Source organism: Cherax quadricarinatus, chromosome 47, assembly GCF_038502225.1.
Source record: "Cherax quadricarinatus isolate ZL_2023a chromosome 47, ASM3850222v1, whole genome shotgun sequence".
Lineage (NCBI taxonomy): Eukaryota > Metazoa > Arthropoda > Malacostraca > Decapoda > Parastacidae > Cherax > Cherax quadricarinatus.
In genome coordinates, this window is record NC_091338.1 from 16,505,328 (window position 1) to 16,529,024 (window position 23,697).

The 23,697-nt window shown below is 42.2% G+C and overlaps 1 protein-coding gene across 7 annotated transcripts in view; it reads right to left on the reverse strand.

The window, feature by feature from the left end:
• LOC128696472 (uncharacterized) overlaps window positions 1-23,697 on the reverse strand; it is a 765,910-nt gene that overhangs the window by 210,111 nt on the left and 532,102 nt on the right. For 5 of the 7 annotated variants that reach the window (XR_011393241.1, XM_070094720.1, XM_070094719.1 and 2 more), the window contains exon 6: window positions 17,934-18,005. The exons of the other annotated variants lie outside the window; for them this stretch is intronic. Coding sequence is in view for 4 of the 5 variants with exons in the window: in XM_070094720.1 (XP_069950821.1) it covers window positions 17,934-18,005 (72 nt within the window). In the remaining variant the exon portion in view is untranslated. The remainder of the gene's footprint in view (window positions 1-17,933; window positions 18,006-23,697) is intronic. 7 annotated transcript variants of the gene reach the window in all.

A 23,697-nucleotide genomic window follows, 5' to 3' on the forward strand; every position in this document is an offset into this window, starting at 1 on the left:
CATAGGACATTCCCCTTAGCTCTGGAACAAACTTTATTGCAAACCTTTGCACTTCCTCTAATTTCTTGACGTGTTTGACAAGGTGTGGGTTCCAAACTGGTGCTGCGTACTCCAGTATGGGCCTGACGTACACAGTGTGCATATGTGTGTGCATACGTGTGTGTGCATGTGTGTGTGCATGTGTGTGTGTGTGTGTGTGTGTGTGTGTGTGTGTGTGTGTGTGTGTGTGTGTGTGTGTGTGTGTGTGTGTGTGTGTGTGTGTGTGTGTGTGTGTACTCACCTATTTGTTGTTGCAGGGGTCGATTCATAGCTCCTGGCCCCGCCTCTTCGCTGATTGCTACTAGGTCCTCTCTCTCCCTGCCCCATGAGCTTTATCATACCTCGCCTTAAAACTACGTATGGTTCCCGCCTCCAGTACGTCACTTTCTAGGCTATTCCACGGTCTGACTACTCTATGACTGAAGAAATACTTCCTAACATCCCTTTGATTCATCTGAGTCTTCAACTTCCAAATGTGACCTCTTGTGTCTGTCTCTCTTCTCTGGAACATCCCGTCTTTGTCCACCTTGTCTATTCCGCGCAGTATTTTATATGTCGTTATCATGTCTTCCCTGACCCTCCTGTCCTCCAGTGTCGTCAGGCCGATTTCCCTCAACCTTTCTTCGTAGGACAATCCCCTTAGCTCTGGGACTAGTCTTGTTGCAAACCTTTGCACTTTCTTTAATTTCTTGACGTGCTTGACTAGGTGTGGATTCCAAACTGGTGCTGCATACTCCAGCATGGGCCTGACGTAAATGGTATACAGAGTCTTGAACGAATCCTTACTGAGGTATCAGAACGCTATCCGTAGGTTTGCCAGACGTCCGTATGCTGTAGCAGTTATCTGATTGATGTGCCCCTCAGGAGATATGCTCGGTGTTATACTCACCCCCAGATCTTTTTCCTTGAGTGAGGTTTGGAGTCTTTGGCCATCTAAACTATATTGTGTTTGCAGTCTTCTTTGCCCTTCCCCAATCTTCATGACTTTGCATCTGGCAGGGTTAAACTCAAGGAGCAAGTTGCTGGACCAGGCTTGTAGCCTGTCCAGGTCTCTTTGTAGTCCTGCCTGATCCTCATGCGATTTGATTCTTCTCATTAACTTCACATCATCTGCAAACGAGGACACTTCTGAGTCTATCCCTTCCGTTATATCATTCACATATACCAAGAACAGCACAGGTCCTAGGATTGACCCCTGTGGAACCCCGCTTGTCACAGGCGCCCACTCTGACACCTCGTCACGTACCATGAATCGTTGTTGCCTCCCTGTCAGGTATTCTCTGATCCATTGCAGTGCCTTTCCTGTTATGTGTGCCTGATCCTCTAGCTTTTGCCATAACCTCTTGTGAGGAAGTATGTTGAAGGCCTTCTTGCAGTCCAAAAAAATGCAGTCGATCCACCCCTCTCTCTGTCTTACTTCTGTCACCTTGTCACCTTGTGTGTGTGTGCATGTGTATTTATGTGTGTGTACTCACCTGTATGTACTCACCTATATGTGGTTGCAGGGGTCGATTCATAGCTCCTGGCCCCGCCTCTTCATTGGTCGATACTAATTCACTCTCTCCCTGCTCCATGATATTTGTCATACCTCGTCTTAAAGCTATTTATGGAACTTGCTTCCACTACTTCACTCTCCAGATTATTCCAGTTCCTGACACCTCTAAGACTAAAGAAATACTTCCTAACATCCTGGGTTTTCAGCTTCCAATTGTGTTCCCTTGTTTCTGTATCCCATCTCTGAAACATTCGATCCTTGTCCACCTTGTCAATGCCTCTTAGTATTTTATACGTTATCATGTCCCCTCTATCCCTCCTATCCTCTAGTGTCAACAGGTTGGGTTCCCTTAACCTCTCCTCATAAGACATACCCTTCAGTTCCGGGACTAATCGTGTTGCAAATTTTTGCACTTTCTCCAATTTCGTGACGTGTTTGACTAAGTGAGGGTTCCATACCGGCGCTGCATATTCCAGTATAGGCCTTACGTACACTGTGTACAATGTCGTGAATGACTCCTTACTCAGATGTCTAAACGCCAATCTCAGGTTTGCGAATCTCCCATATGCTGCAGCAGTTATTTGGCTGATGTGTGCCTCAGGGGACATGTTCGTTATAATGCTTACCCCAAGGTCCTTTTCTTTAATTGACGTTTGCAGCTGTTGGTTTCCTAACCTGTACTTCGTCTGCGGTCTTCTCTGTCCTTCCCCAATCTTCATGACCTTACACCATTTGTCGGACCATACTTGTAGTTTGTCCAGATCCCTTTGTAATCTTAACTGATCCTCGCCCACTTGTATTCTCCTCATCAGTTTCACATCATCAGCGAACAGTGACACTTCTGAATCTATTCCTTCCACCATGTCATTCACGTATACAAGAAACAGCACCGGACATAGGACTGACCCTTGTGGAACCTCACTCGACACAAGCGCCCATTCTGACACTTCATCACGTACCAACACTCGTTGTTTCCTGCCAGTCAGGTATTCCCTGATTCATTGCAGCACTTTCCCTATTATTCCTGCCAGTTCCTCTTAATATTTGCACCAGTGTCTTATGTGGTACTGTGTCAAAAGCCTTCTTACAGTTCAAAAAGATGCAATCTACCCATCCCTCTCTCACCTGTCTTACTTCTATTACCTTACCGTAGAACTCAAGTAGATTTGTGACACAGGATTTCCCATCTCTGAAGCCACGCTGATTGTCAAGTATGAGCCCAATCTTTTCAATGTGTTCCACCACTCTTTTCCTGATAATCTTTTCCCTGACTTTACATACTATACAAGTCAGTGATACTGGTGTGTAGTTTAATGCTGCCTGTCTGTCTCCTTTCTTAAAAATTGGAACTACATTTGCTGTCTTCCGCGCCTCAGGCAATTGCCCAGTTTGGATAGATTTACTTATGATTGCTGCTAGCAGCACACAGTTCCTCTGCTCCCTCTCTCAGTATCCATGGAGATATGTTATCTGGGCCTACCACCTTTGAAGTATCTAGTTCACCTAGCAGTTTCTTCACCTCTTCCTTGGTTATGTGTATTGTGTCCAGCACCTGCTGGTGCACCCTACCTCCACGGTTTCCTGGAAGCATTCCTGTCTCTATTATGAACACTTCTCTAAATCTTGTGTTTAGTTCATCACTTACTTCCTGGTCATTCTTTGTGAGCTCCCCTTCTCCTTTCCTCAGCCTGATTACCTGGTCCTTGACTGTTGTTTTTCTCCTAATGAGGCTGTGTAACAAACCTGGTTCGGATTTGGCTTTTGATGCTATGCCGTTCTCATATTGCCACTGGGCCTCTCTCCTTATCCCTGCATATTTGTTTCTGATTCTTCTGCTCAACTCCTTATTTTCTTGAGTATTTTGCCTTCTATACCTTTTCTATGCTCTAGCACACTTGGCTTTGGCCCTTTTACACCTCCAGTTAAACCATGGGCTCACTCTGGTCTTACCATTTTTTCTGTTACCCTTTGGTATGAACTTCTCCTCTGCCTCCCTGCACTTAGTGGTCACTAGTTCCATTATTTCATTTACTGATTTTCCCTCTAGTTCTTTCCCATTGCACTTCATGCAGGAAACTTCTCATGCTTATGTAGTCCCCTTTTTTGAAGCTCAGCTTCTCTCGTTGTTCTCATGCTGCTGCATTCTCCACTGTAAACTCTACAAGGTATTCAAAGCTCAGAACATCATGATCACTAGCGCCAAGGGGTCTTTTGTGTGTGATATCCCTTATATCTGAACTATTCAAGGTGAATATGAGATCCAGCCTTGCTGCAAGATCCTCTCCTCTCTCTCTGGTTGTATCCCTAACATGTTGGTGCATGAAGTTCTCCAATACAGTCTCCAACATCTTAGCCCTCCATGTTTCTGGTCCCCCATATGGCTCTAGGTTTTCCCAATCTCTTTATGATTGAAATCCCCCATTATGAGTAATTTTGTCCTACCCATATGAGCCCTCCTGGCCACTTCATCTAGTGTATCCACCATTGCCCTATTGCACTCATCATATTCTTGTCTTTTCCTCCTGCTGTTCAGTGGTGGGTTATACATCACTGCTATCACCACCTTCGGACACCCAGTCTGAAGTGTTCCTACAATGAAGTCGTCTGTTTCCCTGCTGTCCATTTCTCCCATTTCCTCAAAACTCCACTGATTTTTGATGAGCAGTGCTACTCCTCCCCCTCCTCTGTTCTCTCTGTCTTTTCCTCAGGATCTGATATCCAGGTGGAAAGATTGCATCTGTTATCCTCCTTGTAAGTTTTGTCTCTGTTAGTACTATGATGTCAGGTGATGCATCAATGATTCGTTCCTGCCACTCATCACTCTTATTTGTTATTCCATCTGCACTGATGTACCATACCTTTAGCTTCCTTTCCATTACTGTATTTTGGGAGACAGAAGAGGAAGGTAAAGGTTGGGGGGATGGGAGGCAGGGCAGAATATTATGGGAGGCTGCTGTGATTGTGAAATTAGTGCTTGGGGGGGGGGCTATGAAGTGTGGTTTGTTTCTGGTTACTGTGTTTGGTTGATCTGGGGTGACAGGAGTTGAGTGAATTCTGTAAGCATTTGAGTTTGATGTTACCCCAAAGGCTGAGCTTTCCTGTCTGTCGTTGCCTGTCCTGTCTCTCTTTCCTTCCACTGGTTTCGTCTTGCTCTCATTCTCAGTTCCCTTTCTTTTCTTGTTCTGTCTCAATTAAGGTACACTTGTTGATATTCTTGGCTTGTCTCTCTCTCTCTCTCTCTCTCTCTCTCTCTCTCTCTCTCTCTCTCTCTCTCTCTCTCTCTCACACACACACACACACACACACACACACACACACACACACACACACACACACACACACACACACATATATATATATATATATATATATATATATATATATATATATATATATATATATATATATGTAAATTTAAAAACAATAGTTAGAAATGTAAGATTCTGACTGCAAAAGGCGTGTAACCTCTATCAGTAATGGACATGTTTCCAGTATACCCAAGAGCACGCTTGCAGCGTGCCCCATAAGGACATCGCCATGCATGAGAGATTAATCACGCAACCGTTGAAATCAACCGAGAGAATTCTGCCATGCAATTTCATATTTCATGGGAAGTACTTAACTCGTAAGGACCATATATCATCTAGGGAATGGGAAGTGATCATTTTTTATCCAAGGAATGGTAGGAGTGCTCCATTCTCCTAGATCAAGAGCCTTTTATCAACATGAAGGCCGCCACTGGAAGCAGTCGTGCCACGTACTGTCAGAGAAATGGTATGGTGATACCTACAAGCTGTGGAAAAGACACTTGTACTACCACTCCTACAATTACCACTACTACAACTAGATGACGTGTCGAGGATCTCGAATATGTCAATCTAATTCAGCTGTTCTGTGGCCGCGATCAGAGTCTTATAGTCCCTGTGCGTTCCACGGCAAAACATTTTATGTACAACAGTTGGCTGAGGCCATCACGTCCCCCCCCCCCATCACTGTGCCTGGGCTTTGTGCTGGGTGGTTGGGTAAATTTGCAAATAAACACATGAAATCTGTTTTTGTCCATCTAGCATATGTTCCCGAAAGTCCTCACAATAGTTCTCAATGTTTCTGTTTTCTTCGGAGTCTATCAGGTCGCATATGACATCGGTGAAACATGTGACTGCAGACAACATTTGATAGCTCAGAGATAATACAGGATGTCCTGCTGTGCTCTCTTGGGATACAGTGCTCCTCACTGGTAAATGTTATGATGCTGGGATTGACACATTGACTGTAGCCTGCTCCTGCAGCATGGGGCCCGTTAGCTGCCATTGTCGGATGGGAGTTTGAGCAAGGGTATCGGAAGCTGGTTGAGCAAGGGCGCGATCCCCATCACTGATGTCGGCTTCCTTTGTTCCTGTGGCCGGGGAAGTGGCCTAGGATCTCATGTTAGTGTAGCCTCCTCTGGACGAGGCTGCTACTCAGTGGTGAGGGCTCTACTTGATGTTTGAGGCTGGACAACCATGGTTTTCCATGTTGCCTTGACACAAAAGGGCCTCTCCAGGCAGTGCAGGTTCCAGGCATGATGCTTCTTGCCGCAGTTAGGACATCGAGGTTCTGTAGCTTCACATCTCTCCAGTTTACTCAAGCAGTTCTTGGTAGGTTGAGACCCACTACAGATGCCATATATTTCCTTAAACTGACATCGGGCGCTGAGGTGGTTATACCTCTCGCACCTGAAACACCTGAAAGGTGTTGTACGTCCTAACCTGGTACTTTTCCCAGCAACCGAGTTCCAGCTGAGCAAGGAGAGGTTCTCTGTGTTGGATCAAGACCTGCCTCGTAGGTACGTTGCCGTCCTCCTTGGCTTGGAACTGCTCAGCTTTCACGATGTTTTTGTTAGTCTGGATTGCATCGAGCGGCATGCCTAATGGACAGCGCATTAGTACGCCTTTTGTTACCTGCTCTATGGATTTTAGTTCTGTTAGAACAAGTGGTGATTCCAGGTCATTCACCTTCTGCAGTACTATGTTTCGTGGGGTGAGAATAAACTCTATTTTCAGATTTGGGGGCACTGATATCTTAAGCCATATTTCTTATCGAGATAAATTATAGCAGAATACGGGGTGTCGTGGTGTCCTTTGCTTATCAACCTAAATTTGTTGCCTGCAGACGGCTTGACTTGCCCAATATGAGGCAAAGAAATATTGTCTTCTCTGGGACTTCAGGGCTCCTACCTGTCAACCCTCTTCATTCATTATATCTGGGGTTGGGATGAGCGTTTCTTGATTCATCCCTGTCTTACTGGCCTGGCTGGTTTCGTTTGCTTCACTGTCCCAAGAGCCCAGGGAGTCCAGTGAGTGGTCTCGCAGCTTCTTTGCAAGAACTGTGCCCCACACTTCCAAATCCGAGTCCTCAGATGAGTTCTTGGGACATCGTGACCTCTTCCTTTGGGAAAAAGCCAAGTACTTCCGTGTGCCCGTCTCGTGACTCGATGGATGGATGTCTCCTCTTGCTACTTCAACTACTACTACCGCTATTACTACTTACCCTCGCGGTTTTCCACCTGACTCCTGCCACTATATAAACTCGTTTCTTAATTAATGGCGAAACGTTTCCTATAATAAATGTCTTGAACTGTACACAAGTGTCTTTTTCCACAGCATATTGTCACCCATACATGCACATGGTAGACGTAGTCTGTACTGTATTATTTGTTGCTATTATGCAGTGTGCTGCATTTAAAATATTATACAAATTTATATAAGAAACAACGCTCCATATGTCATTATCCGGGTGTGTACTGAATCCGAACGTGCATTATTCCCGGTCGGTTAGTGTGGCCAAGACAGCAGCAGATGAGGTGTTTAGTTCAGTACGAGACGGTGGTGACTTCACGTTTGGGCGGTAGTTTGAGTAGGTAATTTTGGAAATTTTTTTAGTGTATACTATAGGTGTTTGTGTTTAAGTGCTCTCATGTTTATTTGTAAGGTCCTGGTATGCAGAGGCCTGTTTTGCGAGAGTACTGTATGGTGTCTTGCCTGCTGGTAATTAGTCTACCAGGCAGAAGAGGGGAGTGTGTATGTCATGGAGCCTCCCTGATGATTTATTTTAACTCATTAGCAGCAGTGAGCTAATGTAAACTGGAATTAAGATGTAGTGGAGTAGTTTGTTAAGTTGTATATAAGTTACTATTATTAATATATATGTATATTTTTGTATTAGGTGAGTTTGTTTGTCCTTCCATATACTATATTAATTATTTGCACTCATGCTTCATTATTTAATATGACTTCATGCAGGCCCTAGAGTGGTTGTGTTTTTTAGTGTAATTTAAATGCCCCTAGACAGCAGATTGAGCAGCCATTTAGGAACCAGGACCTTTTTATTTAAGTTACGATTTCGAAGTCGTAACAGTTGTGTATAATCCATATAAAATATAATTCTATCATTACCCTCTATAACACTACTGGTAATGATGACATATTGACCACATTAACACATAATATGATAACTATATTCTAAATACATTTGGCACAAGATATAATGTACATAGTTTCTTGAGGATTTGTGTGTGTGTGTGTGTGTGTGTGTGTGTGTGTGTGTGTGTGTGTGTGTGTGTGTGTGTGTGTGTGTGTGTGTGTGTGTGTTTATATAGATGTATTTACCTATATGTAGGTGTAGGGACTGAGTCTCAGCTCCTGGTCCCGCCCCTCAATTTGCACTTTTCAAGATTCATTTCCCCTTAACGTTGTGGGACCTGTCGTACTTGTTCTTAAAACTTATGCATGGAACCTGCCTCCAACATATGTTCGTCAAGGTCATTCCACTTCCTGACCATCCTGAAGTTGAAGAAATACTTCATAAACATCCTTATGACTCATCTATGTCTTTAACTTGCAACTGTGCCTCCGTGTACATTATCTATTTCCCGCTCCAACGCCTCTCAGTCTATTCCTATCTACCTTATCAATTCCCTTAAATATTTTGTATGATAGGATATCTCATCTAGTTCTTTAATGTTGTGGGGGTCACTTCCTGTGGTGTGTCCTTATAGTTCATACCTTTTAACTGTGGGACAAGTCTCGTTGTATACCTGTGTAGTGTCTTGATATACTTTATCAAACACTAATCTCAGGTCGAAGACTCTAACCTTGGAACAAGGTACGCAGTGCTCTACTCACCGTACCACACTGGACCAATGCCTTGGCGCCCAGCTAACGCTAGACGCTTTGGTCCAAGGCAGCCAGCCTTCAGGCAGGTGGTTTTAAGCTTTTCATCTCATCCCCTGCATCGACCGACGAGAGATCTTTACAATGTTTAGCTCGCAAAACAGGTGAAATATTCACGAACACTAATCTCAGGTCAAAAGAGGTGTAGGCTCAATCCTGGTGCTGTATATTGCAAGATGGACCTGACACATTTTGTATACAGGGTTATGAATGACTGTTTCTTGAGATTCCTGAAGACAATACATTTGTCAGACCAACATAACTGCAGAGATTATGTTGATGTGTACCACCGACCATACGCTAGCCACTAAGCTCGCTCCGAGGTCTTTCTCTGTGAGTGAAGTTTGTTGTCTCTCTATCCCGGGTCTGTACTCCGTCTCCGGTCTTCTTGCTCTTTCCCAATCTCCATAACCGTGAATTTGCTGATGTGTGGAGGGTGATCACCGGACCAAGCTCTTTTTCCTGGTCCCTCGTGAGTGAGCACACACACGGACGGACAGATGGAGAGGGATGAAAAAACGGGATAAACAGGTGATGTAAAAGTGATCTGAAATAAAGGGGACTGATGACGAAGACGAAAAAAAGAGTTTTACAGTAAAATAAATAATAAAAAAGTACGAGGAAAAAAAGTGTAGGAAAGGAAAGAAAAAAGTGCAGGTGAGGGAGGAAAAGTATGAGTGGGGGGGGAGGAAAAGTATGAGTGGGGGGAGGAAAAGGGTGGGAAGAGGAAAAAAGTGGGGGGAGGGGAAAAAAAGATGCGAAAAAAACGGTAGAGGGAAAAAAGGAAAGATAACGAAGGACAAAGGAGGGATGAAGGAAGGAGACAGGAAGTAACGAGGGGGGACAGAGGTGAGGAGGGGAGGGAGAAGAGGTGGTGGGAAGGTTTAACGAAGGAAAGAGGAAGGAAGGCGAGAGGAAGTAAGGAAGGCGGAAAGGAGGCGAGAGAAAGGAAGGGCATATGGAGGGAGGGGAGAAGAAGGCAGGAGGAAGGGAAGGATGAAGGACGGCAGGAGGGAGGGAGGATGGAATGCAAGAGGGAGGGAAAGAGGAAGGCAGGAGGGAGGAAGGACTGCAGGAGAGGAGGAGGAAGGTGAGGTAGAGATGGAAAGGAAGGCAGGAAGGAGGGACTGAAGTAGTGAGCAGACATTAATATCTGTCACATGTCAATCAGCAGTCATTAATGCCTGTCACATGCCAATCAGCAGACATTAGTGTCTGTCACATGTCAATCAGCAGACATTAATGGCTGTCACATGTCTATCAGCAGACATTAATGCCTGTCACATGTCTATCAGCAGACATTAATGGCTGTCACATGTCTATCAGCAGGCATTAATGTCTGTCACATGTCTATCAGCAGACATTAATGCCTGTCACATGTCTATTAGCAGACATTAATGCCTGTCACATGTCTATCAGCAGACATTAATGCCTGTCACATGTCTATCAGCAGGCATTAATGCCTGTCACATGTCTATCAGCAGGCATTAATGCCTGTCACATGTCCATCAGCAGACATTAATGCCTGTCACATGTCTATCAGCAGACATTAATGCCTGTCACATGTCTATCAGCAGGCATTAATGCCTGTCACATGTCTATCAGCAGACATTAATGCCTGTCACATTTCTATCAGCAGACATTAATGCCTGTCACATGTCCATCAGCAGACATTAATGCCTGTCACATGTCTATCAGCAGACATTAATGCCTGTCACATGTCTATCAGCAGACATTAATGCCTGTCACATGTTTTAGCAGACATTAATATGTCACATTATCAGCAGACAACAGATTAATGTTTGTCACATGCATGTCTATCAGCAGACATTAACACCACACATCAATGTGGAAGTGTTCTCTACTCCATTAATACTTACTACAATATACAAGGGTAATTTAGTTTCTCACTCAGCAGTCACTCTACCTCAGCCAAGCCAGGGAACTTCACCCTTTTACCTACCTGTTGTGATGCTGGAGTTAAGAGGAAAGGTATTCCTGACCCCTCGCAGCCCGGTCATGAACCAGGCTTCCTGGTTGATGGGTTGATCAGTCAGGATATTAGTGCTAGCAGAACCTCAGTCCGCTGATCAGACCCACCTGGAGGAACTTGTTAAGTTTCCTCTTGAAGGTAATTAGGAATGTGTTTGCAGCTCCCTCGCATTTGAAGGCAAAGTTCATTATGCATTACTGAGACCAATGTTACGGTACTGCAAGAACATATCTCTGCACTGATCTACGCTTGCCGATAGTCATATACGTCCAATGTCCATGTCTTGTACTGTGTATGTTTATGTCTTGTACTGTGTATGTTTATGTCTTGTACTGTGTATGTTCATAAATTGTAGTGAGTTTGTCCATATATTGTATAGCCATATCTTTTGTGTACGTCCACATCTTGTACTGTATATGTCCTTCATAATGATAATAACAACAACTAAATGAGACACTCAAGATGTGTGGGTCTATAATAAAGTTCATTCTAGGCAATGAGAATGGAAGATACAAGGTCTTTAATTTATCATGAATTATGCTAGCAATAGAGACTCTTCTAGTATCGTGTGTATATTGTATACTATTGTTGTATTTCTTGTAATGAACATATACTATGTTTCATAATACCCAATATTATATATTAACAAATATATAATTTAAAAGCGTTTAAATCACTCATAAAATTATTAATAAAGTATAATGAGGAACCTTAAATATTAATTGCTGTAACTTAACGATGTCTGGCATACGTCACCATCTTCATTGTCGAGGATAATTCCTATATTTAACCTGCTGCAGATGAGTCAGACACAAACACTGGAACATATAGAAGCATCATCCATCCAGGTCAGACCTCGCATGCAAATCTTGTCTCCTGTGTCATGCAACCAAAATCACCATCACCACCACCAACAACAACAAACCTTGTCTCGTGTCATGCAACCAGAACTACCACCACCAACAACAAACCTTGTCTCCCGTGTCATGCAACCATAACTACCACCAACAACCACAACAAACCACTTGTTCACCACTAATCTATAAACTTAATAAGACTTAACATAAACAATACCCAAGCTCATTATCATTAAACATTTAGCAACATTCCATTTAATGATCCTAGCAGTGATATAATCAGGTGTGAGACTATAATGCAATACCAAACGATATGACCCACATTTGACACACACACGTGTTTATATCTCATTAAAAACAAACATGACCTCAATAATACAACAGTCTCCAAAGCCAAGAAAAAATTGGTGCTAAGAAAAATGAATTTGGCCTTAAGTGGTATGCGCATGACGGCGTTACTTACCGCGCCACTTGTGTTGCAAGTAGGGATGCCTGGGTCATGCATCATTATTGAGAAACATTTAACACAGATGTGTCTAGGGACAGTAAATATATAAATTGACCCCCACCTCCCCACCCTGTCAGCACCAGCGGTTAAAGATTTATATGAATTATGTAAACTAATGAAAAGTTGTAGAAAAATAATTCCATCCCTATGATCCTGCTGTCTTCTCAGCAAAAAGGCGCAGTAGGCCTATTTAAAAAAAACAAAGGCCTGAAGCAATTATACTATACGTGTATGAATTTAAGCCTGGAATGTATTCCACTGTACTTTAGCCCTAGTCTACCTAGTGTTTACTAAATGGTGAAGGTTATACGCACCAACCCGAACGGTCCGGTCTCAGACCAGACTTGCCCGGCGGCCTGATCAGTCAGGTTGTTGGTGCCTGGGGTACGCACTCCGACGTAAGGGCTATATTATTATTATTATAATAAAAAAGAAGCGCTAAGCCACAAGGGCTCGTAAGGGCTATAGCCCAACCGCTCACAACAGTTTGCAGATACTTGTCAAATTATCTCTTAAAGACAGAGACCTGCTGATGTTGTCTCTTATATTTGTAAAGAGTGTGTGTGTGTTAGTTACCATTTTGCCCTAGACACGTGACGATTAGACACTAGGCCTGTTTTGTGTTTGTGTACTCACCTAACTGTATTCACCTAATTGTGGTTGCAGGGATCGAGACTCAGCTCCTGGCCTCGCCTCTTCACTGACCTCTCCCTGCTCCATGAGCTTTATCATACCTCGTCTTAAAACTATGTATGGTTCCTGCCTCCACTACATCGCTTGCCAGACTATTCTAACAACTCCTAACAACTATTCCTAACAACTCTGTGACTGAAGAAATACTTCCTAACATCCCTTTGACTCATCTGAGTCTTCAGCTTCCAATTGTGACCCCTTGTTTCTGTTCCATCTCTGGAATATCCTGTCTCTGTCCACCTTGTCTATTCCACGCAGTATTTTGTATGTCGTTATCATGTCTCCCCTGACTTTCCTGTCCTAAAGTGTCGTCAGACCGATTTCCCTTCGTAGGACATTTCCCTTAGCTCTGGAACCAGCCTTATTGCAAACCTTTGCACTTTCTCTAATTTCTTGACGTGTTTGACTAGGTGTGGGTTCCAAACTGGTGCTGCGTACTCCAGTATGGGCCTGACGTACACAGTGCATAAAGTCTTGAACGATTCCTTACTCAGGTACCGGAACGCTATTCTCAGGTTTGCTAGGCGCCCATATGCCGCAACAGTTATCCGATTAATGTGTGCTTCTGACTACGTACTCGGTATTATACTCACCCCAAGATCTTTCTCCTTGAGTGAGGTTTGCAGTTTTTGGCCGCCTAGCCTATACTCTGTATGTCGTTTTCTTTCCCCTTCTCCGATCTTCATGACTTTGCATTTGGCGGGGTTAAATTCTAGGAGCCAGTTGCTGGACCACTCGTCCAGTTTGCCCAGGTCTCTTTGTAGACTTGTCTGGTCCGCGTCTGATTTAATTCTCCTCATTAACTTCACATCATCTGCAAACAGGGACACTTCTGAATCTATCCCTTCCGTCATGTTCACATATACCAAGAATAGCACTGGTCCCAGGACTGACCCCTGTGGGACCCCGCTCGTCACAGGCGCCCACTGTGATACCTCATCACGGACCATGACTCGCTGTTGCCTCCCTGTTAGGTATTCTCTGATCCATTGCAGTGCCCTTCCTGTAATATGTGCCTGATCCTCTAGTTTCTGTACTAATCTATTGTGAGGAACTGTGTCGAAGGCCTTCTTGCAGTCCAAGAAAATGCAATCAATCCACCCCTCCCTCTCATTTTTTACTTCAGTTATCTCGTCATAAAACTCTAGTAAGTGTGTAACACAGGATTTGCCTTCCATGAATTCATGCTGGCTGTCGTTTATAACCTTGTTCTGCTCCAGGTGCTTCACCACTCTCCTCCTGATAATCTTGTCTCCTTTCTTAAAGATGGGGACTACATTTGCCATCTTCCATACCTCAGGTAACTGCCCAGTTTCAAGGGATGTGTTGAAGATTGTGGTTAGTGGTACACACAGTGTCTCTGCTCCCTCTCTAAGGACCCATGGAGAGATGTCCCGTCCCACAGCCTTTGAGGTATCAAGGTCACTTAGGAGCTTCTTCACCTCCTGCTCAATTGTGTGTATTTCATCCAAAACTTGTTGGTATATCCCTTGTTGGCGTACCCCATTGTTTTGTCTTCCCAGTGTCCCTTCAGCCTGATCTGTATATACTTCCTGAAATCTCATGTTGAGCTCCTCACATACTCCTTGGTCATTTCTTGTGAGCTCTCCACCTTTCCTCAGTCTGATTACCTAGTCCTTAACTGTTGTTCTCCTCCTGATGTGGCTGTAGAGTAGTTTCGGGTCAGACTTGACTTTCGATGCTATGTCGTTTTCGTATTGTCGCTGGGCCTCCCTCCTTATCTGTGCATATTCGTTTCTGCCTCTTCGACTAATCTCTTTATTTTCCTGAGTCCTTTGCCTTCTGTACTTTTCCCATTCTCTAGTGCACTTAGTTTTTGCCTCCCTACATCTACGGGTAAATCAAGGGCTCGTTCTGTTCTTCCCATTATTTCTGTTACCCTTGGGAACAAACCTTTCCTCTGCCTCCTTGCATTTTGTTGTTACATAGCCCCATCATTGCGTTTACTGACTTTCCTACCAACACTCTTTTCCCCTGAACCTCCTGTAGGAAGGTCCTCATACCTGTGTAGTCCCCCTTTTTATAGTTTGGCTTTTCCTTTTCTACTCTTGTTACCCTCTCCATTTGTAGCTCTACAGTGTATTCAAAGCTCAGAACCACGTGGTCACTAGCTCCAAGGGGCCTTTCATATGTGATGTCATCAATGTCTGAGCTACTCAAGGTGAACACAAGGTCCAGTCTTGCTGGTTCATCCTCCCCTTTCTCTCTTGTAGTGTCCCTAACATGTTGGTGCATGAGGTTTTCCAGTACATCCATCATCTTGGCTCTCCATGTTTTGGGATCCCCATGTGGCTCCAGGTTTTCCCAATCAATCTCCCTGTGGTTGAAGTTGTGGGTGTGTGTGTGTACTCGCCTATTTGTGGTTGCAGGGATCGAGTCATAGCTCCTGGCCCCGCCTCTTCACTGTTTGCTACTAGGTTCTCTCTCTCCCTGCTCCATGAGCTTTTTCAAACCTCGCCTTAAAACAATGTATGGTTCCTGCCTCCACTACGTCACTTTCTAGGCTATTCCACTGCCTGACAACTCTATGACTGAAGAAATACTTCCTAACATCCCTTTGACTCATTTGAGTCTTCAACTTCCATTATGACCCCTTGTTTCTGTGTCCCATCTCTGGAACATCCTGTCTTTGTCCACCTTGTCTATTCCGTGCAGTATTTTATATGTCATTATCATGTCTCCCATGACCCTCCTGTCCTCCAGTGTCGTCAGGCCAATTTCCCTTAACCTTTCTTCGTAGGACAATCCCCTTAGCTCTGGGACTAGTCTTGTTGCAAACAAGACTAGTCCCTTGACGTGCTTGGTCAGGTGTGGATTCCAAACTGGTGCTGCATACTCCAGTAGGGGCCTGACGTATATGGTGTACAGAGTCTTGAACGATTCCTCACTGAGGCATCCGAACGCTATCCTTAGGTTTGCCCGACGCCCGTACGCTGAAGCAGGGCACTGATTGATGTGCGCCTCAGATGTACTTGGTATTATACTCACCCCAAGATCTTTTTCCTCAGTGAGGTTTGCAGTCTTTGGCCACCTAAACTATACTGTGTCTGCGATCTTCTTTGCCCTTCCCCGATCTTCATGACTTTGCATTTGGCGGGGTTAAATTCAAGGAGCCAGTTCCTGACCAGGCTTGTAGCCTGTCCAAATCCTCGACCGATTTGATTCTCTTCATTAACTTCACATCATCTGCAAACAAGGACACTTCTGAGTCTATCCCTTCCGTTATGTCATTCACATATACCAAAAACAGCATTGGCCTTAGGATTGACCCCTGTGGAACCTCGCTTGTCACAGGCGCCCACTCTGACACCTCGTCACGTACTATGACTCGTTGTTGCCTCCCTGTCAGGTATTCTGTGATCCATTGCAGTGCCTTTCCTGTTGTGTGTACCTGATCCTCTAGCTTATGCATTAACCTCTTGTGAGGAACTGTGTCGAAGGCCTTCTTGCAGTCCAAGAAAATGGAGTCTATCCACCCCTCTCTCTCTCTTGTCTTACTTCTGTCACCTTGTCATAAAACTCCAGTAGGGTTGTGACACAGGATTTTCCTTCCCTGAAACCGTGCTGGTTGTGTGTGGGGGGGGGGAGAAAGAGAGAGAGAGACGCCACTGCCCCTGAAGCAACACTCTAAACTAAACTGCTTCAAGTCACGTTTATATATTAACTTTCCACTTATCAACAAGGATGAGTTACTTCATTCTATCTCTTCTTTATTACTAACTACATCTCTCCTGTAAATTCATCTTAAACGTTCCGTCTGAACATAAGGCAAAACTTAAACATGTATAAATTTTATAAATTATAGTATCTAAATTCCTATTTCATTAGCTTAAAATGCAGACAGAAAAAACATCTTCGGTAATACAACAGACAGTTCGTGGGCTTAACTTCAACATCTTATAATTTTATGACATTTAGTTAGTTATAAATTTAATTTCGTATACGGATCTACTATTACTGTATTCTGTGGTGCCGACTGAGTGGAGAAGACAGTACATCAACATTGTATGTACACTAAGATATATACAGGGTCAAAATTAAACGCGCTACAGATGGATCACTTAGTATTTAAGTGACAAAGTAGTGCTGAAAGTTTTAAGCAATGGCTTTGAAGCTCATGTAGAAGTAATGTGAGGCAGTAGTGCCATTCTGGGTGATTTATTGCGCTACAGGAAGGCTGCCTCCAGTCAAACACTTAACACTTTTTTGATGTAAAAGTATACAGGGTCATTAGACTACAGGTGGATGATAAAAGCTGGGTCATATATGGGTCACCGTGATACGACAGGTTTAAAAGAAGACTCAAATGGGAAGTTTACGATGGTAAAGCAGCATAATGAAGGAGTTGCAGCTTGGCAGTACCAGTGTGTGAGGAACCACAGTGACAGTGATAACAGCTCTCAACAACTCCACCTTCATCTAAAACAATGGAGAAAGAGCCAGTCTGAGATCATTCATAGACAAGGGGGACAGAGGCAGGGGGAATAAAGTGATTAATGTGACAGAGCTGAAAGCCACACTAAGATAACAGAAGGCCAGTAGGGAAATAAATGAAGACACAGAAGAAAATAAGAGAACCACAAAGGTAAGATAGTCCCTGAAATGTGACACAAGGGTGAGAACAACTTTAGGGCGATACAGTATTGAAAGTTAACAATAGCATAATAGCAAAAGCCACTTTACATGACTCGAAGGTTAGAGAACCAATCTAGGGTGATAAAAGGGTCAGTGTGGTAACAAGAATGAAGTCACTCTAGGAGCACATACAAGCCAGAAAGACACGAGGCTGACATAAGAGAAGAAAAGCCACTCAGAGGTGACATGTGACAGGGACAGCCATTAAAGGATGGCCACAGATGTAAACAGCCCAGGAGGGCAACATACGTGTAAACGAGCCATGCGTTGCTGACAGCTTGAAAATGAACCATATCAGGGTGGCACAACAGTGGAGGAACCATGCTAGGAGTGACATAATAACAGTGTGACATTGTTGAATGACACAAGGGTGAGGGGCGGCCAGTGTAGGGCTTGAACAAGGGTGAGAGGGAGCGATAAAAGGGTGACTAAGGGACACTAGAGGGTGAGTAGGCTGACAAGAGGACAAGCAGTACGGTACCCTGAACGTAGAAGAGATTCCAGCTGGTAATCGTTGAGACGGCGTCGTTTCCCCTGACTGTCTCGATGCAACCTTACCAGAGGGGGTGGGATGGGGGGTTAGTACCAGGCGTCAGTACTGTGCATTAGTACCAGCTGATAGTATTAGGCATCAGTACTAACTACAAGAACTAAGCACCAGTACTAAATCTTTAGTACCGGGTGCCAGTACAAGCTGTTAATACCAGTCACCTTTATTAAGAAATATTACGAAATATTGTATCAGCATTTGAAATATGTACTGGTACCAAACTTTAGTACTAAGCATTAGTACCAAGTATCAGTATCATCAGTACCAGTCATCAATAATAGGCTTTAGTGCCAGATGTTAGTACAGTAATAAGCATTAGTAATCAGACGTCAGTATTCTGCGTTAGTATCAAACATCAACGCCAAGCATTAGTGCCAGCGTTAATACTAATGTTAGCGGCGGTACCAGTGCTAGTATACACATCACTAGTGACACCACTGACAGCACCAGTACTAGTACAAACATCAGTACTGACACCAACAATAGTTCACTACCAACATGTACCAAGGCTCAAGTAATAACTGTCAACACTAATAATTAATCAGATCACAAAAAAACTTCTACAAGACACTTGAAGGGTTCCAGCCTTCACTTGTAATATAAACAAAGCCTTAAATACTATTACATATAATTTAGTAGTAGATTTATTTCCTTTACCCCTCACCATAAACATTATGACACTAACGGGTGAAATTCTATGATTGGTTTAGGGAATCCTGGACAGCTCCTCGTCCTCCCACCACACGTGCTTTTTCCAACGTTTCTCACAATTGTTAAAGTTACATTCTAGTTCACGCATTTGTTTTACAGTTTTGGTTTCTCACGGTGAAACTGTGTATATTCAGATTAACGTTAACCTAACCTAGTCGAACCTTAGATAAGTAAGGAGGGGAGAGTAGATCTTGTTGTGACCGAACGTGCAAAGATCCTGTTTAGATCGTGCAGAGAAACAAACGCAATGACATACGTTAGACAACAAGCTTGTCTTGCAGCCGACGTTAGTTAGCACTTTCAAATAAATGATAAATCCCCTGGTGGGCGAGACGTTTTCACTACAATTACCTCACGTTGTATATATATCTGTTAAACAGGTGGATTATTTGGTTTGATAATTATTAATGCTAAATTCGAGAAAGTCTATCTCATTAAAGGCTATTATATGTCTGCCTTGAGAACAAAAGCTCTACCTGACATCGAAAGGATAATCCCCTCTTTATGAGGTTAATTAAATAGTGACTTGTAGATTATGCAGACATCTTCCAGAGTGTGATGACAGGGAGGTCAAGTGAAGGAGTAGTTCCAACCATCAACTTGAATATATCTTAAAAGATATACATAAATCTTTCTTCGGAATTTGCACTGAAGAATTCTGAGTTTCTTTCAATGTCATTAATGCTCTATGCTTCCTGGGCATGTTACAAATAAGCCGCACTTAGAAAAAGAACCTTATAACGAAGTTTCGGTCGGTCCTGGACCACTATAAAGTTACAACTGACTTGACAAGATGGAACAAAACGTCAACATACACTTAATTTCCCAGGTGCGGCTTGTTGTAAATTGTTCCAGACACGGTATTGCGATATATTACTGTTTCAGGTAGCCTGGTTGACCAGAACAACCCGGCCCATGGCAGGTCTCCACAAGTAACACTCTCGAAACTCATCAAAGGTATTGTGCTATTTTGTTAATTTTAGCTCACTCATTTGCAGTTCTTTAACCAGTGTTTACTCTTACGAAATTCTTTGAGTTTTTCATTCCTTCGCCTGTCGAGGAAGCATCACTCTCCTCCCTATGTACATCATCTCTGGTTATTTTTTTTGTTGTATAAATCTAGAGTAGGTTTCCAATGCTAGGATACTCACCTTCTGATGATGATGGTTTACCTTCATCTTATACTATATTCCAGCATATTGATCAGTAAGATGTTCATGTTTTATTTTGTTCACATTTAATACGTTTACTGATAAAACTGAATTGGTTGAATCTACTCTAGTGACAATCTGTGTTAGGTTGCCCAGGTTGGGTCTCTGTTTCAGTTACGGTGAGGTAGGTTTGAAGTACCCATCACCGTCATCTATCTTATTACATAACACCCACTTATGAATACGGTAATTCGCTGTCTTAAAGCAAATTAACCAACTTTACTAATTCGTGTTAATGTGACTGTTCATCTGCACAGCCTCTTGGGACTTTCTCTGCTCTCAATCTTTACTAAGTTAATGTATTTTAAGAGATGTTAATTACAATCAGTAAGCTTGGTGTTCGGGGCCGGGGTAGAGGAGAGAGATGACGGTTGTCAAGGCAGAGTTACAATGGTGTCAGTCAAGTAAAGAAATATATTCGTTCGTAAGATCTAAATAGAATATTACTAAACATGTTTACAAAAAACTGAAAATATTATTAAGGACTGATTACATTTGCGAATTTCAACAAGAACTGGAACAGCTATGTTAATTCTACCATAATACTAATACGGTTACTAAGGCATGGTACCAAAACACAAGTACCAAGTCAGGAGCAGGTAACAAGAGCAACAAGCCTGCTTGTACCTAGGAGCAGCAGCAGTAGTAGTCTCACAAGAGTAGGTAAGGGAGTGAGGCAACACCACAGTATCAGTACATACATAATTAACCACGACAAAACCCCATAATATATATATATATATATATATATATATATATATATATATATATATATATATATATATATATATATATATATATGCCGAATAGGCAGAACTTGCGATCTTGGCTTAAATAGCAACGCTCATCTTGCCATATAGGACAAGCGAAAATTTGTGTATGCAATAATTTAGCCAAAATCATTCTGAACCTAACGGAAAAAATATATTTCACTGTGCTTGTTTAGTATTAAATTATTGTAAACAAATCTAAAATATATTTAGTTGGGTTAGGCTAAAATAAATTGTTCTTGTTATAATAAGGTTAGGTAAGTTTTCTAAGATTCTTCTGGAGTAAAATTAAAAAAATTTACATTAACAATAATGAAAAAATATATCTTTAAACGTATAAGAGAAAATTTTAGAAAAGACTTAATTTTAAATGAGTTCTTGCTAACTGACCAGTTTTACATATTCGGCACGACATATATACGTATATATATAATATATATTACTAGAGAGGTTTAGTCCTGAGGGCAGGGACTATTACTTTCAAGTGACATGTGCTGTGGAGAGAACATTACAGGTGTACATTATACGGGTAGAGGGTAAGCAGTTGGGGCACACCCAAGATGTACCTCAGCAGAGGGGGAATTTGGGTGGAGGGTAAAGCCACTGCGTCAATATTAAGGATAAGACGCAGCCATATTCAGTGTGCACAAGTTGACGCATCCTATCAAACTCATATCAATAAACTGATCCGAACAGATCATGATCTGATCTATTTACCAAGGGTTCACTTTGTCGAATAAGCCGAATGAAAAACTTTTTTTTTGCTATAAATCAGCGTAAAATCGATCATAATCGGTATGAATATATATATATATATATATATATATATATATATATATATATATATATATATATATATATATATATATATATATATATATATATATATATATATATATATCATTGATTTTAAATAATAGTAAATAAATTTAAATTAACCTAAGATATATATAGCAGAATTTAGCTAAAAAATAGTTTAAGGGAGGTTAGCTGAGTTTCTTATGTTAGTTTTGTCAAAAAATAAAAAACTCTATATCACTGTTAATGAAAAAAAATTAGGTATCACCCTTAAAGATTGAGACACTTATGCAGCATATGGGAATCTTTATTCAGGAAACGTTTCGCCACACAGTGGCTTCATCAGTCCAATACAAAGAGGAAGGCGTAAGGAGAGGAGGAGTATGAGGTAATCAGTCCCTCAGCCTGGTGTCGATGTGTTCAGTCCATCAATCTACAAGATTGATGGACTGAACACATCGACACCAGGCTGAGGGACTGATTACCTCATACTCCTCCTCTCCTTACGCCTTCCTCTTTGTATTGGACTGATGAAGCCACTGTGTGGCGAAACGTTTCCTGAATAAAGATTCCCATATGCTGCATAAGTGTCTCAATCTTCAACTTGTCGGTTTTTCAAACCATTCATCACACATCACCCTTAAAAAATGGAAAAGTTTAATTTTTAAGGGAGTTCGGCCTATTCGGCAAGTTCGGCTTATTTAGTACATATTATATATATATATATATATATATATATATATATATATATATATATATATATATATATATATATATATATATATATATATATATATAATTATAATATATATATATATATTTTTTTTTTTTTTTTTTCAACAAGTCGGCCGTCTCCCACCGAGGCAGGGTGACCCAAAAAAGAAAGAAAATCCCCAAAAAGAAAATACTTTCATCATCATTCAACACTTTCACCACACTCGCACATTATCACTGTTTTTGCAGAGGTGCTCAGAATACAACAGTCTAGAAGCATAAACATATAAAGATACACAACATATCCCTCCAAACTGCCAATATCCCAAACCCCTCCTTTAAAGTGCAGGCATTGTACTTCCCATTTCCAGGACTCAAGTCCGACTATATGAAAATAACCGGTTTCCCTGAATCCCTTCACTAAATATTACCCTGCTCACACTCCAACAGATCGTCAGGTCCCAAGTACCATTCGTCTCCATTCACTCCTATCTAACACGCTCACGCACGCTTGCTGGAAGTCCAAGCCCCTTACCCACAAAACCTCCTTTACCCCCTCTCTCCAACCCTTTCGAGGACGACCCCTACCCCGCCTGCCTTCCCCTATAGATTTATATGCTTTCCATGTCATTCTACTGTGATCCATTCTCTCTAAATGGCCAAACCACCTCAACAACCCCTCTTCTGCCCTCTGACTAATACTTTTATTAACTCCACACCTTCTCCTAATTTCCACACTCCGAATTTTCTGCATAATATTTACACCACACATTGCCCTTAAACAGGACATCTCCGCTGCCTCCAACCGTCTCCTCGCTGCTGCATTTACCACCCAAGCTTCACACCCATATAAGAGTGTTGGTACTACTATACTTTCATACATTCCCTTCTTTGCCTCCATAGATAACGTTTTTTGACTCCACATATACCTCAACGCACCACTCACCTTTTTTCCCTCATCAATTCTATGATTAACCTCATCCTTCATAAATCCATCCGCCGACACGTCAACTCCCAAGTATCTGAAAACATTCACTTCTTCCATACTCCTCCTCCCCAATTTGATATCCAATTTTTCTTTATCTAAATCATTTGACACCCTCATCACCTTACTCTTTTCTATGTTCACTTTCAACTTTCTACCTTTACACACATTCCCAAACTCATCCACTAACCTTTGCAATTTTTCTTTAGAATCTCCCATAAGCACAGTATCATCAGCAAAAAGTAACTGTGTCAATTCCCATTTTGAATTTGATTCCCCATAATTTAATCCCACCCCTCTCCCAAACACCCTAGCATTTACTTCCTTTACAACCCCATCTATAAATATATTAAACAACCATGGTGACATTACACATCCCTGTCTAAGACCTACTTTTACCGGGAAGTAGTCTCCCTCTCTTCTACACACCCTAACCTGAGCCTCACTATCCTCATAAAAACTCTTTACAGCATTTAATAACTTACCACCTATTCCATATACTTGCA